This window comes from Candoia aspera, chromosome 1 (genome assembly GCF_035149785.1).
Source record: "Candoia aspera isolate rCanAsp1 chromosome 1, rCanAsp1.hap2, whole genome shotgun sequence".
Lineage (NCBI taxonomy): Eukaryota > Metazoa > Chordata > Lepidosauria > Squamata > Boidae > Candoia > Candoia aspera.
The window spans coordinates 247,003,598-247,025,676 of record NC_086153.1 but is presented as its reverse complement, the minus strand read 5'-3'; the positions used below and the strand labels follow the sequence as shown (position 1 = coordinate 247,025,676).

The 22,079-nt window shown below is 37.7% G+C and overlaps 1 protein-coding gene across 3 annotated transcripts in view; it reads right to left on the bottom strand.

The window, feature by feature from the left end:
• Positions 1 to 2,486: 2,486 nt before the first annotated feature.
• Positions 2,487 to 22,079, bottom strand: part of RRAS2 (RAS related 2) — a 44,605-nt gene continuing 25,012 nt past the window's right edge. For all 3 annotated transcript variants that reach the window (XM_063289423.1, XM_063289421.1, XM_063289422.1), the window contains exons 2-6: positions 8,681 to 8,768; positions 7,875 to 7,977; positions 7,491 to 7,599; positions 5,966 to 6,084; positions 2,487 to 3,723 (exon numbers count right to left, since the gene is read on the bottom strand). In XM_063289423.1, coding sequence (XP_063145493.1) covers positions 3,636 to 3,723; positions 5,966 to 6,084; positions 7,491 to 7,599; positions 7,875 to 7,977; positions 8,681 to 8,768 — 507 coding nt within the window. In that variant the 3' untranslated portion in view covers positions 2,487 to 3,635. The remainder of the gene's footprint in view (positions 3,724 to 5,965; positions 6,085 to 7,490; positions 7,600 to 7,874; positions 7,978 to 8,680; positions 8,769 to 22,079) is intronic.

The following is a 22,079-nucleotide window of genomic DNA, read 5'->3' as shown; positions in this document are numbered from 1 at the left end:
CCACAATTCCCCTGTGGGCAAGCAGAGTGAAACAAGCTATTTGCCCTTTATGAGTTTTTCATCCTAACCTCCACCTAACTGAGGTGGGGCTTGCAATTGACAGTTTCAGGCTATAAGTAAGAGACAGTCAATTCCAGTTCACTTCCATGCTGCAACAGTTGCCTGGCATCAACAGCTGGCTCTTACTCTTCTCTTCACTGGATGTAAGTGACTAAATGGAGATGGAGCCTGTTCCTGTATTTCCTGAGGGAAGAGCACAACTGGGATACCAGCTGTTCTTTCTGACCAGCTGAAGCTGCACAGAAACAGAATGACGAGACATCTGTCTCTTCTCAGTGAGTAACCTGAACTGCAACGGGGCCTGCCCCAGTCGGTGGAAGGCAACAGTACAACTGCAGGAAGTGCTACAGGGAAGGAGACAAATAGATTAAGCCCCCAATTTGTCTGACTAATTGTTTCTCCATCCCATCTACACACCATTCCTGAAAGGTAACTGAAGGCTTGACCTAACGGCTTTCATATTTCTAAAAGTAATGCTATATTCCTCTGAAACACACAACTTTTCAAAATGGGAAAAGAAGTTATCAGATAACTGACTGTATTCCACATAAAAAATCAGTAGTACGAAACAGAGTTAACATGTACTGGACTTGTCTAGTTATTTAAGCAATATGATGACATTCTCTGTAGTTAACTTGAGGATTCCTCTAGTTAAAATTATGCAAGCATGGTGGAGCAATATTTAAGTAGTGTGCAAACGTATATATCATATACACACAGCACTTGCAGTTCAGACTAATCGTTCTGAAACTACTGGTCTCCCCCACCCCCACCCCACTCCATTCCAGCTTTTATTAATGTGTTATCTAAATAACTTAAGAGCAGGAAAACTCAGGGGAGTTTTAGTGCCTAAAATTTAGTGCCTAAATTTAGGTCTCACTAATAATGAAGCATTATTTTGAGATTTTTTTTCTTTTCTTGTGCTGAAATCCCAAAAACCCTAGAGTCATGATTACATAAAATTTAACTGGTCTTCATAAAATGTCAGTTTTAGAATCTATTCTTCTTCCTCTGGAGATTGGGCAATGTGTTTTGGACTCATACATTAAATCATCACCTCTATAACCAGAAACGATTGATCAAACTCTGATCTTCTGCTCCTGGGAGTTAAAATCCCAATTCATTTTTAAAGGAACTTCAGTGGATGACATCTGTGAAGAATTATATGAGCCCTAACCTCTCCTCAAAGAATATTCAAAGACAGCAGATAATCATCAACACATGCAGTTTTATAAAAAAAATTTTTGCAACATAGCCATGTTCTAATAAAGCCACATCAATTGGGCCTGATTTATCTTCTTCTGGATAGGTGCTCGGTGCTTTGGGATGGGACAGACATGGAAGAAGAAGGGAAGGAGAAGACATGATTGTTAAGTCAGCACATGAAGAGGACTTTTCTGCATTCCATAAAGTTTGCATAATGTTGTCTTAAGAAAATTCTACAATCACAGTAATGAGATAATCGATTTTGCAACACGGGTAAAACTCAGTACTGTTATCAGTACAGGAATGCTGAAAACAAACTGAAGCATGGGGCTTCAATATAATTGTGTACTTTTATGTATATATCAATCAGTTAATCATCAAGGAAGAGCAAAACATCAAGAATCTGGTAGCACCTGCTGTTGTTCAGAAAAGGTGCTAAGAGATTCCTGATTTTTTGCCATCTTACACTGATGTTGCTCTCCTACAAGAGCAAGTGTGTCTAAATTGAGTTCTTTATCCTGCTTGCTCCAGTTAGCATTGTTTTGTAGATGGCAGCTTACATGTACCCACTTAGCTGACATTAGCTAATCTCAGAAAGCTAAGCGGGGCAAATCTGGTTGGTCCTTCTAGGAAAGACCACCAGGAAATGTTAGAGCTGCATTTTGGTCTGGAAAGCTAAATAATAATAATAAAAAAAACATCTCAGGAAGCAGCAGTGGCATACCATTTCCATACTGTTGCCAGAATTATATGGATGTCTCCCTGATGTCACAAGGAGTTGACCATGGCCTCTGTCTGCAATTGTGCTGTGGATGAATGTGTAGTTGAAAATGTTTTATGTTCAAGTTCTTTTTCAGTAGTTTGTTTAGTATCTGCTGACAACATAATTTAGATTATAAAGCAACTCTGCTCAGTTTTACATTAGGTGAATTTGGAACATTCTGACTGGCCTGCTTTTAAGTAATTTCAGCCTGAAAATGGCCATTTGAGGTCTTTTTCACCTCCCCATTGTGGACCTGTCAATTATCACCTTCAATTCTAGCTGCTGATGTTATGCAGAGTATCTTGAATAATCAAACGGTATGGCACTCTTTTACAATTTCAGAAAGATCTCAAATTGTCAATCCTACTAAGTATGTAATGCCACAGAATAACCCCAATGTTCTTGACCAGGGTTGGTATACTTAAAAGTTGGATATCACCCGCAACTGAACTGAACATTCCGTTAAACATGTGTACAGTTTAATAGTTATATAATGGTCAGTCATTTGTGAAGGACGGGGAAGGCGTTTTGAGAAACATGATACTATAATGGATACTGTATATTGGGCAGATATCTGCCTGCCATTACTCAGTACAACTGGAACAGAAAAGAGGTTCTACCACAGTTCTACAAATCTTGCATTATGCAATTCCATCAGTTGAAAGTATATTGTGAGAATTAAATACTCATCTTTACATATACACAACTTATGCCATGAAAGCATATTTGCTTACAAACATATAAAAATACTTGTTAACTAGTTTGATAAGAAAATAATGTATAAAAGTATATAGCAAAAACATTTAATCATCTGACAATGAAAAGAGCAAAATCCTCTTTTTTATATTACACGAAAAACAAAAGCTACAGGTTAATTTTTCTGGAATCTCTTACCTGGAAATACAAAAGGAAGACACAATTTTATTCCAAATCATGATATAACATCTTCTAAAACTGAAATGCTCCAGCCCATAATGAGCCCAGGTATTTGGCCATAAAGCTGTAATACGAATAATCCTGTAGCTATTGCTGGAGCCATAAAATAAATACAGTAGAAGTTGAGCACTGGAAAAAGCTGCAGCATAAACAAGAGCTGTAACACAAAACTTTGCCAATGAAATTCAGTGTATTGGCTTCCTGTAAGGCAAGCTGAATTTTGTTGTCTAATCTAATTAAAGGGTAAAACCTCCAAATCTACTTTTTAAAAAAATACTCTACATATTGATTAGAGGACTCTCTCTCGAGTATGATCAACAATGATCTCACTAGCGGGGGGAAAATACCCATATAGCCATTTTAAGCTTGACCTCAATAGACTCCTAACTACTTTCTGTCCATTGTGAATAAAACTCCACAAAGTGCAAGTTTCTTGACGCGAGGGAAAAAGAATTTGGGAGTATTAAAAGAAGCCTTAGTATTTTGACCTCTGATGTGAGATGACTAAGGTGTCTTCTAGGTCTGGATCAGTCTGATTCTTTTCAACTAAGGCTATTTTGGTGACCATTTATACAACATGCACATATAAAGCGAGACAAAACACCAAGACACACAAGAAGAAAAGTGAGGAGAATTAATCTGGCAGTCGATAGCTTGTTTTAAAGGATTTTTAGAAGATAACACAGTGGCACCCCTTCTTGTCCTTCTCCTTCCTTGCTGGCTCTGGGGAAGGAGGACATTCTTGTTCTTGAAATTTCCTATGAAAGAAGAAAATGCAAGTAAGACTTAAGCCTTCAACCTCATGCAGTTCCAGGTATAAGATATGCTAGCTTAGCTGGTGCATTGGCTCCAGATTACTTTGGATGGATCACACAGACCATTGCCAGTTTTTTTCCTCTTTCCCTAATGGGAGTAAATTTTAACTTTAGGAATCCACCCAGTTCAGGTTGATTACAGCACTTTGCACCCACATAAAAATAAAGTGTATGGAAGTGAATTTTTTCACTCCAATGAGATGGGCCATTTAGAAATCCAGTTCACATTTTGTAGAACATTTCTTGTCAGCAATATCCAGAATGTTTCCTTTTAGCTTCCTCTCTTACAGCATGGCACTTTCGGCCAATATTTAGTTGGCATGATCAACTTATATGTTCCAGGCTTAACGTTTGTGGTTGGAGTATATTTCAAAAGTCATGACATTGGATTTTCAATATGTTGGACTCAGACTGGGAAGAACGAGGTTCATATCCCTGGTTCACAAAGCCCATCACAAGATAATATTTGAGGGGAAGTAGCAAGAGGATGCTCTATGCTACCTTGTTCCTTTATGAAAAGACCGAACATAAAACAAATAAGCAAATATAGTAAAACCTGGTTATGAGGGTGCAACTTGACTATATAGCTGCTGCTGAAAAAGGTCTTATAGGATCCAGAGGACTGTAATATCTATTACCCAATAGCAAATACCTCATTTCTACAGAGTGATCAAGAGGAGGAGGATGAAGCAGCTACATATGTAGTTGGAGGACATCAATTTTCTAGAATTGGGAGTAGGCAACCTGTTGCAATCTCCAAAGCTTCTATTAGAGGCCCTCAGAGCCCCATCTGACTATATATGCTAAAGTATAAGTCCTAAAATAGGCATATTGCAATTAAAACAGAACCCCTCCAAGGCTTCTCTTTGTAAAACCAGCACCATCCACATATCTGATCAGGCCTCATCTACTTTACAGCCCCCCAAATTTTAAGTGCAACCTTTTCCCACCATCCCCATTCTAGATCATTCCAGTTAAGTTCTGCCTGGTTAAGGGACAGGAAAATCTTTAGTCACCTAATGGATGACTTTCATCAGGAAGTCTATAGCTGGACCAGGCTGAGATGCCTGCATTATTATACAAAGGAAGCCTTAATAATTTGGGACCAAGTTACCAACAAAGTCTCCATTACATTAGGCTCTTAGGACCCTACAACCTTTGGGGGAAGTCCTGTTTTCTGTGTTCTAGTCTCTGAATGGCCATTGGTTATGATGCTGATGTCCTTTTCCATGGTGGCACCTATGTTTTAGAATCACCTCCCCTCTGCATATCCCAATACTGATGGATTTTAGATATCGTATAAGCATATCTTTTTATCTTTTTAGCCATTAACTCCCCTTAATATTTCTATTTGAATGGACCGTTTATGATTTTCTTTTTATTCTGTTTTTTATCAGAATGATATTATTGTTTATGTAACCCGCTTTAGGACTTTCTATTATGAGGTGTCATATTAAAAGACTTCTAATTTTAAAAAAATCTTAGCAGGAGTATTAATTCAGTAGTGCCAACAAAAATGTGAAGAAGTTAATAAAAAAAGTCCCTTGTATATTCAAAGTATTTAGCATTTAGCAGCAGGCAATTTTTAGTGATAACATTAGTAACAAAAAGCAAGGATGGGCAAAAGAAAGGAGGTCCCAAATCTTGAAAGAAATTCTATCTATCAAATTGGATTTGCAAACAAAAGTAATTTTCCAAAGAATGTCATCCTAATAGTAAAAGTAAAGACTCTCTTTTAGGAAACTGATTAAAAATGAACTGAAAACTGATTTGGAAAAAAGTGTTAATTTGATCCACTGTCAAAGTTACATTACTGAAATGGACTGATTATATCAGCTAAGGGACAGAGAAAATATCTAGGATTATTCATGCTGTAATTCTTGGCAAATTATTTACCTGAGATACGGAAGCTAGCACTGTTGAGATGACTACATTTATAAACATGATTTAAAACAATATGCCCTCTATTTATAAAGAGAATTCATATGCACTTTACACATAGGCTCGGTTTTTTTTACAAAAGGATGACAATTTTACGTATGACTTTGCTCCTATCCCTGTATATAAAACAATCAAAGAATAAATTCCATGAATAATAAAATGGAAAGAGAAAGGAAGAAAACCTGTTTTTTTTTAAAAAAAGAAGTTAAAATGCATTTTAATGCATTTACAATGCAAGGTTTACCTTATAACTCGGACAAGTTCATGAAAAGCTTGATCTACGTTGAGCCGTATTTTTGCTGAAGCTTCCATATAGGTTACTTTCAACTGCCGTGCTAGTTGCTGACCTTCCTCCTGGGTTACCTGAGAATAGGGATAAAAGACGTACATAATAGCAATATACTGATGTGTCTGGGTAACCAAGTATTTAATTCAAGCTCTGTCATCACAATATAACAAATTCTTATGCACTGCTGGAGTGCAATTTCTCCCATCAACTGTGCATTAAAATATTTTGATCAGTAAAGATACTTTTTAATTTGAACCCAACAAAAGACTAAGCAAAGCAAAGATTTTGTAGGCCAATGAAGTCAAATATCAAATTTGCTATAAGATAAGAAATTATGGTACACAAGTGTTACAGTCATCCATCACAGCATTCCACGTCAGTAGCCACTGTGACATAATAATGGACATGGTGTTCACGGGGGTGGGGGGGAGAGCAAGTGATGTCACGTGCATCATGTGCAAATTACATACTGTATATCATCCACTACATATTGCATTCGCTTTGCATTTTAATATCATGGCACCTGGGACCTCACTTCTACAGGGCACCCAAGATGCTGGGTGTTGATGGGGAAAGGGATACAGAGGCATCTCCCATAAATGACAGCTACTTTCATGGACAGAAAGATTCTACTCTTTTTCATCCGTACTGATAAATGACTGCTTCTTTACATGCTGCTTGTTTCAAAATAATTATTCTTTTAATTGCATTCTAATAAATCCATTTTCCGAAAAGGTTATTATTATTACTACTATTAATAAAACACAATCCTCAGAGCAGTCTCTAATGCTATGAGTAATTGTTGGTATCGGAAATGCTGGAAATGTAATTGGAAAGAGACTCATGCCTCATAATGACATCATGGATAGTTGTCTCATTGCTTAGATATTGTCCTGAATAACATTCATATGGCAAGTGCTCAGAGAAGAAGTTGATTTAATGCATAAATACTTCCATAAATTAGGAAGAGTGGCTTCCTATCTAAATATTTAAGTATTAAATAATTTCTTAACTGCAGAGCAAGACTACTGTATGCCAGAATGTGGTGGCTAAGAGTTGACCCCAATTTGATGGCACATAATTAATCAACCAAGAGGGCAACCTCCTGAAAAATATGATTGGTTACATGGAAAAGGAGTAAACCACAGGTCTCTCCAGATTCATTAAGGAAGATTCAGCCTTCTGTAAATTCTGTTTGAATATGTTAGAATCACCACGATCATCTTCCATCTGTAATTTTCAGAGCATATTAAAAAGAAGTCAATAAAAGGAGTTTCCTTATTCCAGGTCAAAGTACTTTATACAGCCCTCATTATTAGTAGTAGTTCTCCAGGGTTTAAAATGGAAGTATTTCCAATTCTATTTGGAGATGTCAAGAATTGAACCCATTGCCATTTGTCTGTAAAGTATATGCTCTACTTCAACTGCATTAAGAAAAAGCCATGTTCTTTTTGGCATTTCATTCCTGCCAAATTCTTACCTGTCTTTGATGGTCCAGGTCAGCTTTGTTTCCAACTAGAATCATAGGGAACTCATCACGATCTTTTACTCTAAGAATCTGTCTTTGAAATTTATAAATTTCTTCAAAACTGGGAAATAAGGGAAGAAAAACCATTAGGAACTAACAGAGCCAGTAGTTCTCTCATCTCACAATACTTCTAAAACTCCTCTGTGTGGGATGGTAAAGCTGCACTCGAGAAAAACAAATCCACCATTATCTTGTTCAGGCTGAATTAGCCAGACATTTCTTTGGATCTTTGCAGCAGGATTAATTCACTGTGTTCAGAACCAAGGCCAAAGACACTTCAGTGTTACTTATTCTTGATACTGTAGATCTGATAGCTCTGGTACAGACTTCCATTACCTTCCTCTATCTGTGACTGAGAAGACAAGCAGAAAGCCTTCTCCTGTCCTCATATACTGCTCCCGCATGGCTCCAAATTCTTCTTGGCCTGCTGTATCTAGAACTAAAAAAATAGGCTATTAATTTTCCTACCTAAAAAGCTTTCTTCACAACATCCATGCATTAGCTGTGGTTTAAATTCTTTTTAAAAGCTAAGGTGATATTCTCTTAAACTAAACACGCAAGAAACAAGGCAACACCTGCCCCCTCCCTGCCTTTCTGCTACACACTGCAGCACTTCCTTTAAACTTTGTCTCCAAATTAACTGCAATATCAAAAGTCAACAAAGGGGACACTTCAAGCAATCAAATGTTGGGAGGTAAGATAGAGGATATTTCCCTGTCAGACCACACATGGACTCCAACATGGCTTTGTGGGAGAGCAAAGTGACACATATTTAATATACAGATACGTGTATAACCATGTCCAGTACTGCCTTGTAGAGACATGGAACACCTCCAGAACAAAAGTAGGGAGGTTTTCACCACCCTGCAATACTGTTCTACAATAATTCTACACATGAGAAGGTAGAAGGTTGCACAGATTCAATTTCTACATGTGAAGATTGCAGAAAACCATTGTAGAGGAGAAATGGAGCTAATATGTTCCTCCTTCCATGTATGTAGAGGCTTTACATGCTTAAAGCAACTAAAGAGAGGAACAATTAAAGAAGTGGATACAAATAATAAAAATGGAGTCAGCCCTTAAATAGACATTTCGCACCCAATACAAATTCCATAGTGGGACAAAACAAATAAGAAACTTACTATCTAATCTTGCTGCTCTTTCATCTATTACACATTGTTTTGTGTAAGAATCTTCAATTGTTGGATCATAATCTGTAACAAAGTATGACTGCAGAAAGAAAACAAAAAAGAAGCATGTGAAACCCCAAAGTTATTGTGAAACCAACAACCAGGCCACCAACATGAAAGGAACCAACCATGGAAGAGAAAGGAAAATCACTGCAACACCATCCCTCATACCCCTGAGCTGATCCAAAAGAATACCATGCTCAGCAGTATCAAAAGCCACTGAGAAGTCTCAAAGATGCATTTACCACTGCCTGGATCCTTTAACCAACAGGAGGGTCGGGATTTAACAGGTAGCTGCCCAACAGTGCCAAGGATTTTCTCTGCTTCATCAGAGCTAACAGGGAAGGCCTTTAGAGAAGCTGTCCCAATGTCCAGCTGAATGCCATAAGAGACTGCCGTGAGACTGGGATTCCCAATTGTACAGACTGTTCAGAGTGCCTTGTGGGGAAGAGGGGCAGCTACCTTTTACACAGGGAGACTGGAGGTATACACAGGGATGGGTGGCATAATGACTGAAGAAAATGCACTTTCTACCCAAGCCACAGGCTGCCTCAGAAGTGTTTTTCATTGAAGGTAATACAGTTATACAGATAATACATTGCAAACAGAGTGGGTTCTGCTGTGAATCCTTTACAGACTATAATCCAATCTCTCTTTTAACAAACTGCAGTTTAATTCTGCAGCCAGTGATGTGGGGTGGAAGTTTCTATTTTAAGTAACAGAATGAATTAATATAATATCACACAACAGGAATGAATATTATAGCAGTCAAAACTAAAATATATAGATATTACTTTTCTTTTTACATGACTGACTGTGCCTAAAAAGCAGATAGGCAGAAATGTTTAGACATGGTATACCTCAGGAGTGCATCACCTTATGAGGATCAAGGGCCAGACTAAGGCTCTGCGTGATGCACTTCTAAAAGTAAACAAAGCCAGGACAGAAAATGTGTTAACTTTAATTTACATTTAAATGTAATTAAGCTTCATGAAATATGGTTATGCTTCTTCAAAATGCATTACCAACTTTCCCGTTCTCTCTCATTAAAAATTACAATTTGGTGGCAACTCTTCAAGGACTCTGGGACTGTATTCAATATTTCTGGATGCTTTTGTGAGTCACTGGAGCCTCAGACCATGTGTCCCTGCTACATTTGTACTAAGTTTCTTAGACCTTTTTTTTGGCAGTTGAAATAATATAACTGTATACAATTAAGCTGTTTATACTTTATTATTTACTAATGTTTCATAAAATACAAACGTTTCCACACAAAGTTTTGAACATAAAATCAACCCCAGATTCAATATGCTTAGACTCTTCAAAGATTTGAAAAACTAGAGATACTTGCCAGTCATGTCAAATAAAGGCCAATATGTCAGCCACACCCAATTTTCCATTCCACATTTTTCACAGAACCTACAGCAAAGTATTCCAAGAGAAAGACTTCAGAAGACAATCCTTATTCCTGCCTCAAATACCTCATTTAGGTGTTAAAAAGCAAGCTGCAGAATGCTGATTTTCTTCCTGTTGCTTAGCAGCAGTAGTTTCCAAATGCTAGATGAGACACCATCCCTTCCTGCTGTCCCCACATACGAGAAAAGATGGCCCCAGAACATACAGAGGTATAGCACAACAGTTGTTTCTATTTTTGGCTGCAGGTGTGAAAGCGCTTTAGAGGTCAGCAAGACAAATGCATCTCTGGACTTCCCTCTGAAGCAGGCTCAGGGGATTTTCGACCAAAACCAAACAAAAGCAAGTTTTGAATCATTTGAGATGATAGCTGTACATATTTCAGAGGTGTACATTACTCAACAGCCATACCACAGAGGCCCATGGATACAACTGCTATTGAAATATGATCAAATACTTCTTGAAATACTTGGGAAAATTAAATACTTCCCATCTCCAGCACAGAACACTACTTGACAGCTATATGGAAGTATAAGAGAGTAAAGCAACAACAGACCATCCTGACACAAGCATCACAAGCATTCCTAGTGAAAGTGGCAAAGAATGAAAGTCATTTTTAGAGCAGCTTTGGTAAAGAAAATCTTGACCCTGAACAGGAACAGCTTATGACTCCATAAATAGCAAATAAGACCTAATGAGTCATTAAAACAAAATGGTTTGACTAAACCCAGCAGAACAGATGTTGAATTAATCAGAGAATTAACTCAGGGACTTTCCTAACCTGGCTAGTTGCCAAATAACTCCCCACTCACTCACCCACCCACCAAGCCATATTCCAAAAAGTTATGCATTTTGATAAGGTCTAAGGACATTATTCTGTATTTTCTCTCTGAAGTGAGCTGAGAAGAGAACAATACTTTGATATTTTTCTTGATAATGTTATTGTCTGTTTTCCTCAGCTCTCAAAATCTTATAATTCTGATTTTTTTTCTCCCTGCTGTAGTCCACCTGATCCTGCTAAATTTTATTTTATTTTTTTGCTTGTTTCTGTAAATGCTGCAAAATTACTCTTGTTGACTTTTCTCCTTCTAGCCTGTAGTATAAAAACTATTTGGTACAGGGTAGATTTTTTTGTCTTGCTTCATTTTATTTATTGGTCTCCTCATTATAAAATGATTTATTTCAAATGTTCCTATGGATTTGCTATGCTATTTGTTCCTGCGTGTATTTGCATGTATTTCTCCCACAAACATCCTTCCATAGGTACTATGGTCAGATGACACTTTCAAAAAAGGGACCACTACCTATTCTCACCATATACCCTTTTCTGTGCAGCTTCCTTCCACTAGAATGGCCAGTGGCCTCTAATTAAGTTTATATTTAATGTCTTCTATTAGATAACTTTTAGATAACTTGACCTGTGCCTTGTTTTTAAATTTTGTGTTGAAAGTAGGCTTATGCCACACTTCCAATTCAAAGGAGAAAAGGTGCTTTGGAATGTGATCATAGTATCTGTTGGCAGCTCCTGAAATCAAACACGTCTCTTCTGAGATTGGGGAGCAGCTGCAGGGGCACCCACACAGTCCCGAAAAAATATACAGCTGCTTTAAGGAGGTGTTGACACATGCTATATGACTGCCCCTACATGTATCAAAGAACCTCTTTTCCTTCAAATCTGAGTACGGCAGAGCCTTAGGTTTAAGTACAGGCCATTTTTATGTTCATTTTTGTATACTTAGCAATTTTAGGTGGTTAATGGCCCAGCACAGACAATCTAAGTACAAAAGGAGAGACCGTAATTCCCACTAGCACTGTTGAGAATCAGTTGTGGCCATGGCTTTATAACAGTTGTTCCTTTCTTTAATCATTTTGAGAAAGAAACTTGGTGTGTTTTTTTTCCTTTTCAAACAAGTTCAGTTCTTGCAAACTGAAAGTGCCAGAATGCATCTTTGGAGACATTTATTCTTGCATGTGATCAAAACAGGTCTACATAAATCAATCGGTAGGAAATCTTTGCAGCAGATCAGAAGTAACAGTTAACCTTTATTATTTATTTTACTTTTATTTTTATTTTCATTTTCTATCCTGCCTTTATTATTGCCTTTATTTATTTTGCATGGGGATAAATTTGGAAATTTTCTCTTTCTTTAAAGTACTGTATGTTTTCAGTATCAGTTACCTTTGGTACCCAAAATGAAAATGTTTCCAGATGGATTGGACAATTCTGCCAGCTTTGAAAAGAGTGTAGAAGTAAGGGGATATTTCAACTATACCTCTAATTTAACAAAGTAGGACTATTATCATGTTTAAATCACAATATCTCTACACTGTAATTATTCCTTACACTAATCATACTACACCTTCCATGCTAACATACCTCACTGTGCACTACATGCCAATATTAAAGATCTGGCTATCATTCGATCCTGCAACATATTCACACCAATGCACCTGGAAAAGAAGTGGGGTGATATGATTGGAATGACCATATGTTGAACCCACTAAAGCTTTTGAATACTACTGAAAGGCAGTCCTAAACAGAATGTATAATTAGATTATTAGATCTCCAGAAGAGGAAGCAACTGGGTAGCAGGCCAAGGGCTTATGGGCTATTGCTGCCACTGGAACATCTTGGATTCATATGTTCTAATGAACTGCATGCCAGAACTTTAGAAGGAATGCAGTTCCAGCCCCAAACAGGCTGAATGCCTAATCTCAATTCAGCAGAATTCCTGTCCAATTGAATTAGTATCTTGCCTACAAAAAGTCTGTTTATTAGAGGTGCATCATCCTGAAGCCCAAGTCCAAGGTGGATCAGGCTAATTTGGAACACATTTTAACACAACAGTGGAGCAGATAGGTTTGAAATCCAGGCTTCCACAAAGTTCCATTCTTGGTCTGTTTAGAAGGAGCTCCATCATACTGTATCTCCAATATTGACAGTACTGCAGGTATGTCACCAAAAAAGCAGGAGAAATTGTTTATATAAAATGCCTTGGTGAAGAGGACAGGATGGGGAACTACTGAATTCAGGTATACCGACAGAATTGGTCTCAAATCAGAGTGGCTTTTCTGATCTGACTCTTATTGGTGACTTGGTCACAGTGTTCAGAAAGAGTTGAGAAACACTGAAAGAAAAATACTCTATTTTACAGTTTACTCAGTTTCACTATTGGGGGGTGATATCTTGAACAGCATTAACCTAGCTGACTGTCCATGACAGATTCAGTTATGTGAAATAACTGTACATTAATCTTTGTACTTCTGTCCCAACTTCCAACCATCAAGAAGAGGCATCAGAAAATGGGTATACATCATTCCCCTTGTACTGCAATGCAGTTACAACCATCTGAGCTCTTCCCAGTCTAGACAATGGCAGGGTGGAATTTCACTTTTCTCAACCTCATTCCTGATCTGGATTCAAAGTCAGACCTTTGCAGCAGATCAGGTTCTTTACAATGCTCCAAATTCACAATGAAAACCTAGTGGATAATTTCTGCACACCTGTTTTTGACCCACATTTAATCCTTTCCTAGGATTTCAAGACAAGGCAAGTCTGCTCCTCTCCATGTATCAAAAAAATCAGAAGGACAAGGAGCACTTTTTCCAACAAACACATTTTACTGAGAGACATAAGCTTTTGTGAAGTAAGCTCATTTCTTCAGATGCTGCAGCTCACAAAAGCTTGTGCCTCTTAATAAAATGTGTAAAAAAAGGTGCTACCAGATTCCTTCTGATTTTTTCCACCACAGACTAACATAACTCTCCTTCTACAATGTCCATGTATCCAACTACATTTATTTAAAGTGAGAATAGAGTTAACATTTACAAATTTGGCTTAATTTATTTAACCATTGTAATGAATTATCTTAAACCTATAAAGTTTTCATCCATAAATGGACTTGAACCTAACCTTAGGCCCTTTCTCAAATTATATATTTATTTGAAGCCCGCACCTTTATCCTGAGAGACTCCCAGAACAGCTCACATAATAATATAAATCAGACATTGCTTGCTCCTCAGTCCAAATGCATGGCCTAGAAGGAAAACAAGAGAACTCTGGTACTAGTTTTATATTCCCATAGACTGCTGAAATTCCCACATTACAGATTTCCCTTGTGAAAAGGTTCCATTAACCTTTCCTTAACAGCAGTTGGGCCCATGGGCCTCTATTAGAAACAGCCCCAGTGATCACAGTAGCACTGAGGAAAATGGCAAAGTAGAATATTTATACAATTTTGTAGGCAATTGGAGATGCTGCATTTGGGGGGGGGGGGAGTGTCCCTGTAGTAGATAAGGATAAAGGCAGTGAGGAAGAGATACTGATACTATATTCCTACAATAGAGTAACTGGATGAAAATAAGAGTGTTTAAAAGGCTGTGTCAGCAGATTACAAGTGCAAAACAAGTTGCAATGACTAAAATCCATCGTTCGGCATTTCTTAGAAAATGCCCTTTGTCAATACCAACTCACATCTCAGTAATGCAGATCTTCAAAAGGCAAAACCAAGTTTGTGTGGGTTATTGAATGTGACTGCTCCCAAAGGTCAGAATGAGGAAATTAAAGGAACAGAGGTCTGATGCCTGGAATAGTGTTATGACTGTACACCACAGTGTTAAAACCAAGCTTTTGTTTTTGATACGTAAAAAACAAAGCTTAGTACAAGAATGTACTAACACTGTATTAACACTGACGTGGCCTCTAGTCACAATTGGCAATTATAAAATTGACCCAACAGCCTCGTACCCCCTGGTTTTCACCCCAGCACCAAGTCTGCTTTTAGCCCTTAAAAACAACTATCATATTAACTGAACTTGCTAAACACAAAGCTAGTATTTTCTTGCCAGGAGCCTATTAATTGGCACAGTTACCCAGAAATCAAATTAGGTGTTTGAGTCTTTGAATTCATCTTGCCAATCTGCAGTAGACTGACTCTCTCATCACCCTCTCCCGCTTCAAGAAATGTTGAGATTTAATCCAACACATTTGGATGCCTCAAGGTTGGAAAGGTTGGTTTACATAAAGTCACTACTGGGGCAGGGAGAAAAAAAGTAAAAATGGAGAAAATTAATTAACTGGTCATTTTTTTCATGCAGAAGGGTCTATTATCATGGTTTGCAAGATTAAATTAATTAACGTATTAACCTTGCCAATACCAGGAGAAGTCATGTTTTTAGAGTCAGTAAACATCACAAGCGGTCTTTGATATTCAAAAGCAACTTCAAAATTACAGGATTTCAAATTCTGAATAGTTTACCAAAACTGGCTTGCTTTATTATTGCTAATTTCAGTTTAGCATACAGCGAGGGCAAGTGAGAAGCCACCATGAACTGGTACAGGAAATCATGTTAATCTACTGCAAGAATTATGACTAGGTGTCTTACTTCAACTTCACAACACTCATATTTTGTAACCACTCCAAAAAAGATCCAAATATGCTTGTAAATAGCAGCAAGCCCTGCCTAACTCTGTGCTTTGATGTATTAAGTACCTTCTGAGCAGAAAACTGGAATGTAAATTGATTTACATAAAATAAACTAGGCTTTTGCTTTGTGTTCCAAGAAATTCAAAGCTGGAAAAAGCATTATCTATCAGTTCCTCCTATTTCGCTAAGCAAATGTAGGATGGACAAGCTTCTAACTAATTAAGAGATGGGGGAAGGTAGTGGAAGTGTGTGTTAGATTAAACACACTTCTTTGGGAGAGAATGGAAATTTGCTTTGTATTCAGGAGAGTGAATAGAGAAGTAGATCAGGTAACATTTTTGAGCCTGCCTGCTTGGATACAACATATGTGTAACATATCATAAAGTCCTCTTTGGGTGTTGAGTCTTTACACAGGATGAAGAAGAACAAGGATGACTGTGCCAAACATGTTCTAAATTTCATGGATTTCCATCTATACATGGAAGACAATGACATTTTTAACTAAGCTTTATTTATGGTCTTATACCAGCAGTGAGAAGAGCAAAGAAGGTACCGACAATGTGTGCTCATCTTATCACCATCTCTCTTAGGCTAGACACTGAAGTTACAAACATACATAATACCACATGAGTCTGTTAATGTGTCTCCCACCAAAGACAGTGCCTAGAAAATTAATATAGGTGTAATATATTAACTTAATACATGTGATATATAGAATAAACTAGAGCGGTGTTTCTCAAACTTGACAACTTTAAGGTATGTGGACTTCAACTCCCAGAATTCCTCAGACAGCCATGCTGGCTGGGGAATTCTGGGAGTTGAAGTCCACATATCTTAAAGTTGCCAAGGTTGAGAAACACTGGTCTAGAGAATGAGGTTACATATCTTGGGAGAAGCCAAATAATATGATGTTTATCTTATTTAGTTCAATCTACTGTACAAAGTCACTTCCACTTGTTTATCCAATAATAAAAAAATAAACTGATTAATAACATTTCCTATATCCTATCCTCCATTGTAATATTATCCCTATACCTAATCCCCAATTTTACATTAACATGTAAAATTCAGTGATTATTGTGTTTTATATACATTATGCCAAAAACGAAACTGTGGCAACACCAGTATAAACTTGCAAGGGAGAATATTCCAAGTTCCTTCCTTCCTACGTTCCTTCCTTCCATTTATATGGACACCTATCTCAAACAACTCTGAGTGGCTAACAACAATTTAAAAAAACAGCAAAAACCAACAAAAAATCTAAAATAAATAGACAACTGGCAGCCAAAATTAAGAACTACCCCCACCCAAAACCCACCCCATTAATACAGATACAGTACAAATATTTCAACAAAACTAATTCACAGGCTGCAACAGACACTCCACCCGCAAGCCCAGAAACACAACCAGGTCTTCAGGGCCTTGCAAAAGGCAAACAGGGTTGGGGCCAATTCTAAAAGCAAAAAGAGAAAGATCAGGTCAGGATGACACTACAAAAAAGTGTTATTATGAGATGATGATGATGATGATGATGATGATGATGATGATGATGATGATGATGATATCAAAAATACCTCCTCAGAAGATTATAACTTACAGGCAAATACAGGGAGATAGGTAACAAAATCCTGAGCCATGAAAGGCTTCCTTTATCAAAACTAAGATCTCCAGATGGTGACAAATAACAGCCAGTGAAGTTTGTTATACAGTTCCGCAGTACCAAACTAGTCAACAGTCTTGGGATTATAATGAATCTTCAAGGCATCCCCACATAAACAGGTAGTCCTCATTTAGCAACCACAACTGGGACCAGCAACCTGGTCGTTAAGCAAAGCAGTCACTAACTGAAACTGTGACTGTCTTTATGATCTTACTTCAGCTTTCCTTTGCTTTATAGAATTGTGAAGGTTGTCAATGCAAGGACTGGTCACAAAGTTACTTTTTCATCACTGTCATTACAATAACCAAGAGATTACGAGAGCAGGAACTACTGCTGAGCAGCTTGCTCTCTCACTCTGAGAACGGCTGTAGTCAGCTAGCTGGAAATAAGTGCTATATTGTCATGTAGTCATTTTACCGTGGCCTGGAAGGACAAAGCAGAATCAGTGAGTATCCACAGATCTGCTTCCCTTGTATGGTTGTTCACATTTTATTTGGGATTAATTCAAGTCAGCATTTTATCTATAGAGTAGCTACCATGCTCTTTAGAGTAGATATGCTTTTAAAGAAAGGTTCATGAAAATAGGTATCCCATAGGTATTTGCAAGACCACTTTCCCACACGTACCAACACTCATTATATGAAGTTCATCACATTCCTGAAGAGATGGATGGAATCAGGAGAATAAGAACCAATTCTGTTCCAAACATAGAAAACCTTCCCAGCAGTCACAGTCAAACGGGCAGGAAAAGAAAAGAAAACATCAGTGTAATAGACTGTCGAAGTATTTCATTTCTGGAGAATTCAATCATATTAATCTCTGGCAACAGGACCTCCAGAAATTGGCTATTTTGCTCCCTTTCATTATCCCTTATAACAAATTACTCCAAGGATAATTTAATTCCAGTGAAAGAGTAAAGATGTGTGCATGTGTTAAGTATGCACCTAGATAATGATCTAGGTCTGCCTTTTTCATGGTGGAGTCAGTTTAGATGTTTGGGCTATATTCCCATCAACTTTCAGTCAACATGGCCATAATGACTGGGGATGACAGAGTTATATTCCAACACATCTGGAGGTCCACAGTACACACATTAGCATTCAAAGCACATTCCATTTTTTAAAATCTATTTTTGATTCAAATCTGTCTGGGAAAGGGGACATAGCTGGAGTGAAGAACCATCTTCCTCATCCCTTTATTTTATAAATCAACAAGTCTATAGATAGAATAAACATGTCATTTTTGCTGTGAAACTTTTGCTCAGCAATTTGAAGCACTTTTCTTTCAGTACTTACTTATAGTAGTACCATAGTTAGCCTCAATGGAATTTCAGGAATGCCACTCCAAATGAGAGTCCATTCTGATGGGCAGCTGGGAACCACATTTTTGAAATAGTTGGGCGGGCATAAAGTTAGACTGATGAGAGGGAAAGTTAAGAAATATAATGTTACTGATTGCTAAATTTGGAGAAGACATCTGCTTTTACTCCATTTTTTTTTCAAGGCACTTCTGTTTTCTATCTTCATTTCTGTATTCCTTTTTTGTAATTCCTTCCACTTTTGTCCACTGTCATTTTCAAATTCCTCCCCTCCCCATGATCTCATTTCTGATAATTTATTCTGGTAGTGCTGTTTGCCAAATGTCTCCATTTGCCTGTATAATTTGGGGAGGAGGGGTGGTGGAAGAACACTGCCAACATTGGTCAAAATACAATCCAATACAGTATAAAGCATTAAGTTTCTTTTACAGGGCTCACAAGTAATTTAGTTAAAATATATATTTAGCCACCATTTGCTAAATATGTTTTTAATTAAAAACAAATCAGATTAGAGGATAATCTTTGGAACAAATACAGACTTCCTGTAAAAATCAAGAATTTTTTTTTCTGTCTGAGAAGTTTATATACTAATGGACAAAATGAAAGAAGAGTAAACCAAGGGAGGATCTGTAAAAGGAAGCTACGAAGTTTCTATCTGCCCTTTTAAAGTTAAAAAATTTATATGCAAGGTCATGTAAATAAACTTCAAACATATTAGAAGGAAATACACCAAAACATTCAGAAAATTTTTAACATAAAATTTGAAAAGAAACCACAAATACTTTTATTTGGAATATTTCCAGAGAGCATAAACAAAATGTATCACAATTTACTGAGATATATGCTTACAGTAGCAAGAACAAATTTGGTACAACATTGGAAAAGTGAAGTTTTGTCAAAAAGTGAATTATTGTCTTCTTTTCTTAAAAGCAGCGAAACTGTCGGCAATTGACAGAAAGTGCTTTAAGATCTGGACATGCATCAACAACTTTATCTACTTTGTCCTAAAGCTCATATGTTTGAAATTAAGTTTCAGGACATTTCGGCATAATTTCATTTCCCCAAGGGAACAAGTGAGATATTTTAGGGAATGGGTTTTCTCCAAGATCTAAATAAAGTGAGCCCTCTTAAGTCGAAGGCACTTATTTAACAAAATATTTCCTCTACATAAATGAAATTAGGATCAATACACTCTGGAACTGGAGTTTTAGACTAATTCTCATGACACATATCTTTATCCATCAATGGCACTAATTTTAGCACTAGGAGAATTAGAAAAAGGTAATTAACATATACACAGGACACTAAAAACTAGAGCCCTCTGAATGGTAATGCTGAAAGACAGAAAGCCCCTTGGGGAATGCCATTAAGGTTCCCTGCAGCCCTAATTCCTTTCTTTTCCAATAAAACAAAGCAAAAGCATTTGTTTAGTTTTTACCCCAAAAGATATGGAAGATACTGCATTCAATATTTCTCTGATCTCTAAGGCTTCTAAATCTAGGGTGCACTATCATCACTCTATTGAAATGTAAAAAGCTTTTACTAGATAAATATTGTTGCTCCACTTGTTAGATCCTGTTTTAAAATAGTTCAGTATTTGATTTATGGGGCGGGGGGGGGGGGTAGGAGGAGGAAACAAACATTTAGTTATATATCTTGGATTATTCTGTTAGGAGGTGTTTTCCTTCTAAGAGTTTTGTAACAGGTAGCATCAGGCAAACCAAGTTTATGGCAACCAGCTTGATTGATAACTGGCAAATAGAGGGAGAAAATGTAGAAGCAGTGAAAGACTTTGTATTTCTAGGTGCGAAGATTACTGCAGATGCTGACTGCAGTCAGGAAATCAGAAGACGCTTCATCCTTGGGAGAAGAGCAATGACAAATCTCAATAAAATAGTTAAGAGCAGAGACATCACACTGACAACAAAGGTCCGCATAGTTAAAGCAATGGTGTTCCCCATAGTAACTTATGGCTGCGGGAGCTGGACCATAAGGAAGGCTGAGAGAAGGAAGATCGATGCTTTGGAACTGTGGTGTTGGAGGAAAATTCTGAGAGTGCCTTGGACTGCAAGAAGATCAAACCAGTCCATCCTCCAGGAAATCAAGCCAGACTGCTCACTTGAGGGAATGATATTAAAGGCAAAACTGGAATACTTTGGCCACTTAATGAGAAGACAGGACACCCTGGAGAAGGTGCTGATGCTAGGGAGAGTGGAAGGCAAAAGGAAGAGGGGCCGACCAAGGGCAAGGTGGATGGGTGATATTCTAGAGGTGACAGACTCGTCCCTGGGGGAGCTGGGGGTGTTGACGACCGACAGGAAGCTCTGGAGTGGGCTGGTCCATGAAGTCACAAAGAGTTGGAAGCGACTAAACGAATAAACAACAAGCATCAGGCAAGAAACTGACAGAATGGATGCTTTGGGCAGAAGTCCCAGACTCCCTATTTCTCACTATGCAACAAATAAAGAAATGTAGCCATGTCCAAACAGGAGTAAGACAATGAGAGGAACTCTGCTGAATCAGGCCCCAAACCTACAAAAGTTTAGCACCTTGTTTCCTGCATTGACCAACCAGATATCTATGGGAAGTCTGCCAGAAATTACCTTATTATTATTCCCCAGCAACTAGTAGCAAGATACATGTTGCCTCAGATAAAATAAAAATGCACTCTGCATCTGCTACTGTTTACCATTTAATATTCAAACAAATGGACATTCCTGCCATGCATGGTTTTAGCTCCAGAATGCTTCTAGATGAGGTATTTGTCATGCAACTACACCTCCTCATCCACACAATTTCATGGAGAATCCAGAGGCAGCTAATTTGCATTTGCATCTCTTGCACTTCCATTTCTTTTCCCCCTGGGGAAAAAAAACACTCTTGATTTTTTTTCTGGGGGGGGAAGAACACTTTCCGAAAGAAACCCTGTTCAACTGACAGCACTAGAAGCCATCTGTCTGGACGTAATCTCAAAAAATGAGGTAATACTTAGTGTTATCGGCCTACTATTTCTTAGCGCAGAGAATTCTCAACCATATATAATGACACTCTCAAATAAAAACGCCAAGATTATAGTCCTTCCTCCCTTTTCACTACTGTGGCTATGGTCCACAGTGATAGCTAGCAATTGCCAAAATGAAACAACTGAGCAAGAAAATCAGTCTATTCTGAATTAGGTCATGCCCTGCCTTTAATTACGTATTATTCCCAATCAAAAATGAGCCATCAGCCATTGATGAAGCATTGCTTTGCAAGGGCCCTTTAAGATCATTCAATAGAATATTTCATGCCCTTGTCTTTGCTGGTGTTCTCTTTATCATTTGCTGCTTGAAAGCTTAGCTGGCTTCTCTTTTGCAGAATAATTGATCTTCTAGGTACATATACAAACTATCGAACTATTCACTGCAGACATTTTACGTTCTGCATACATATTTGGAAATTCCTGATTGGGTTTTGAAAAGCAAAAAGGGTTTGCTTTAACAACAAGCCAAAATGAGTAGACAGACAGAAATTCCCCAGTGAAGAAAGTAGCTG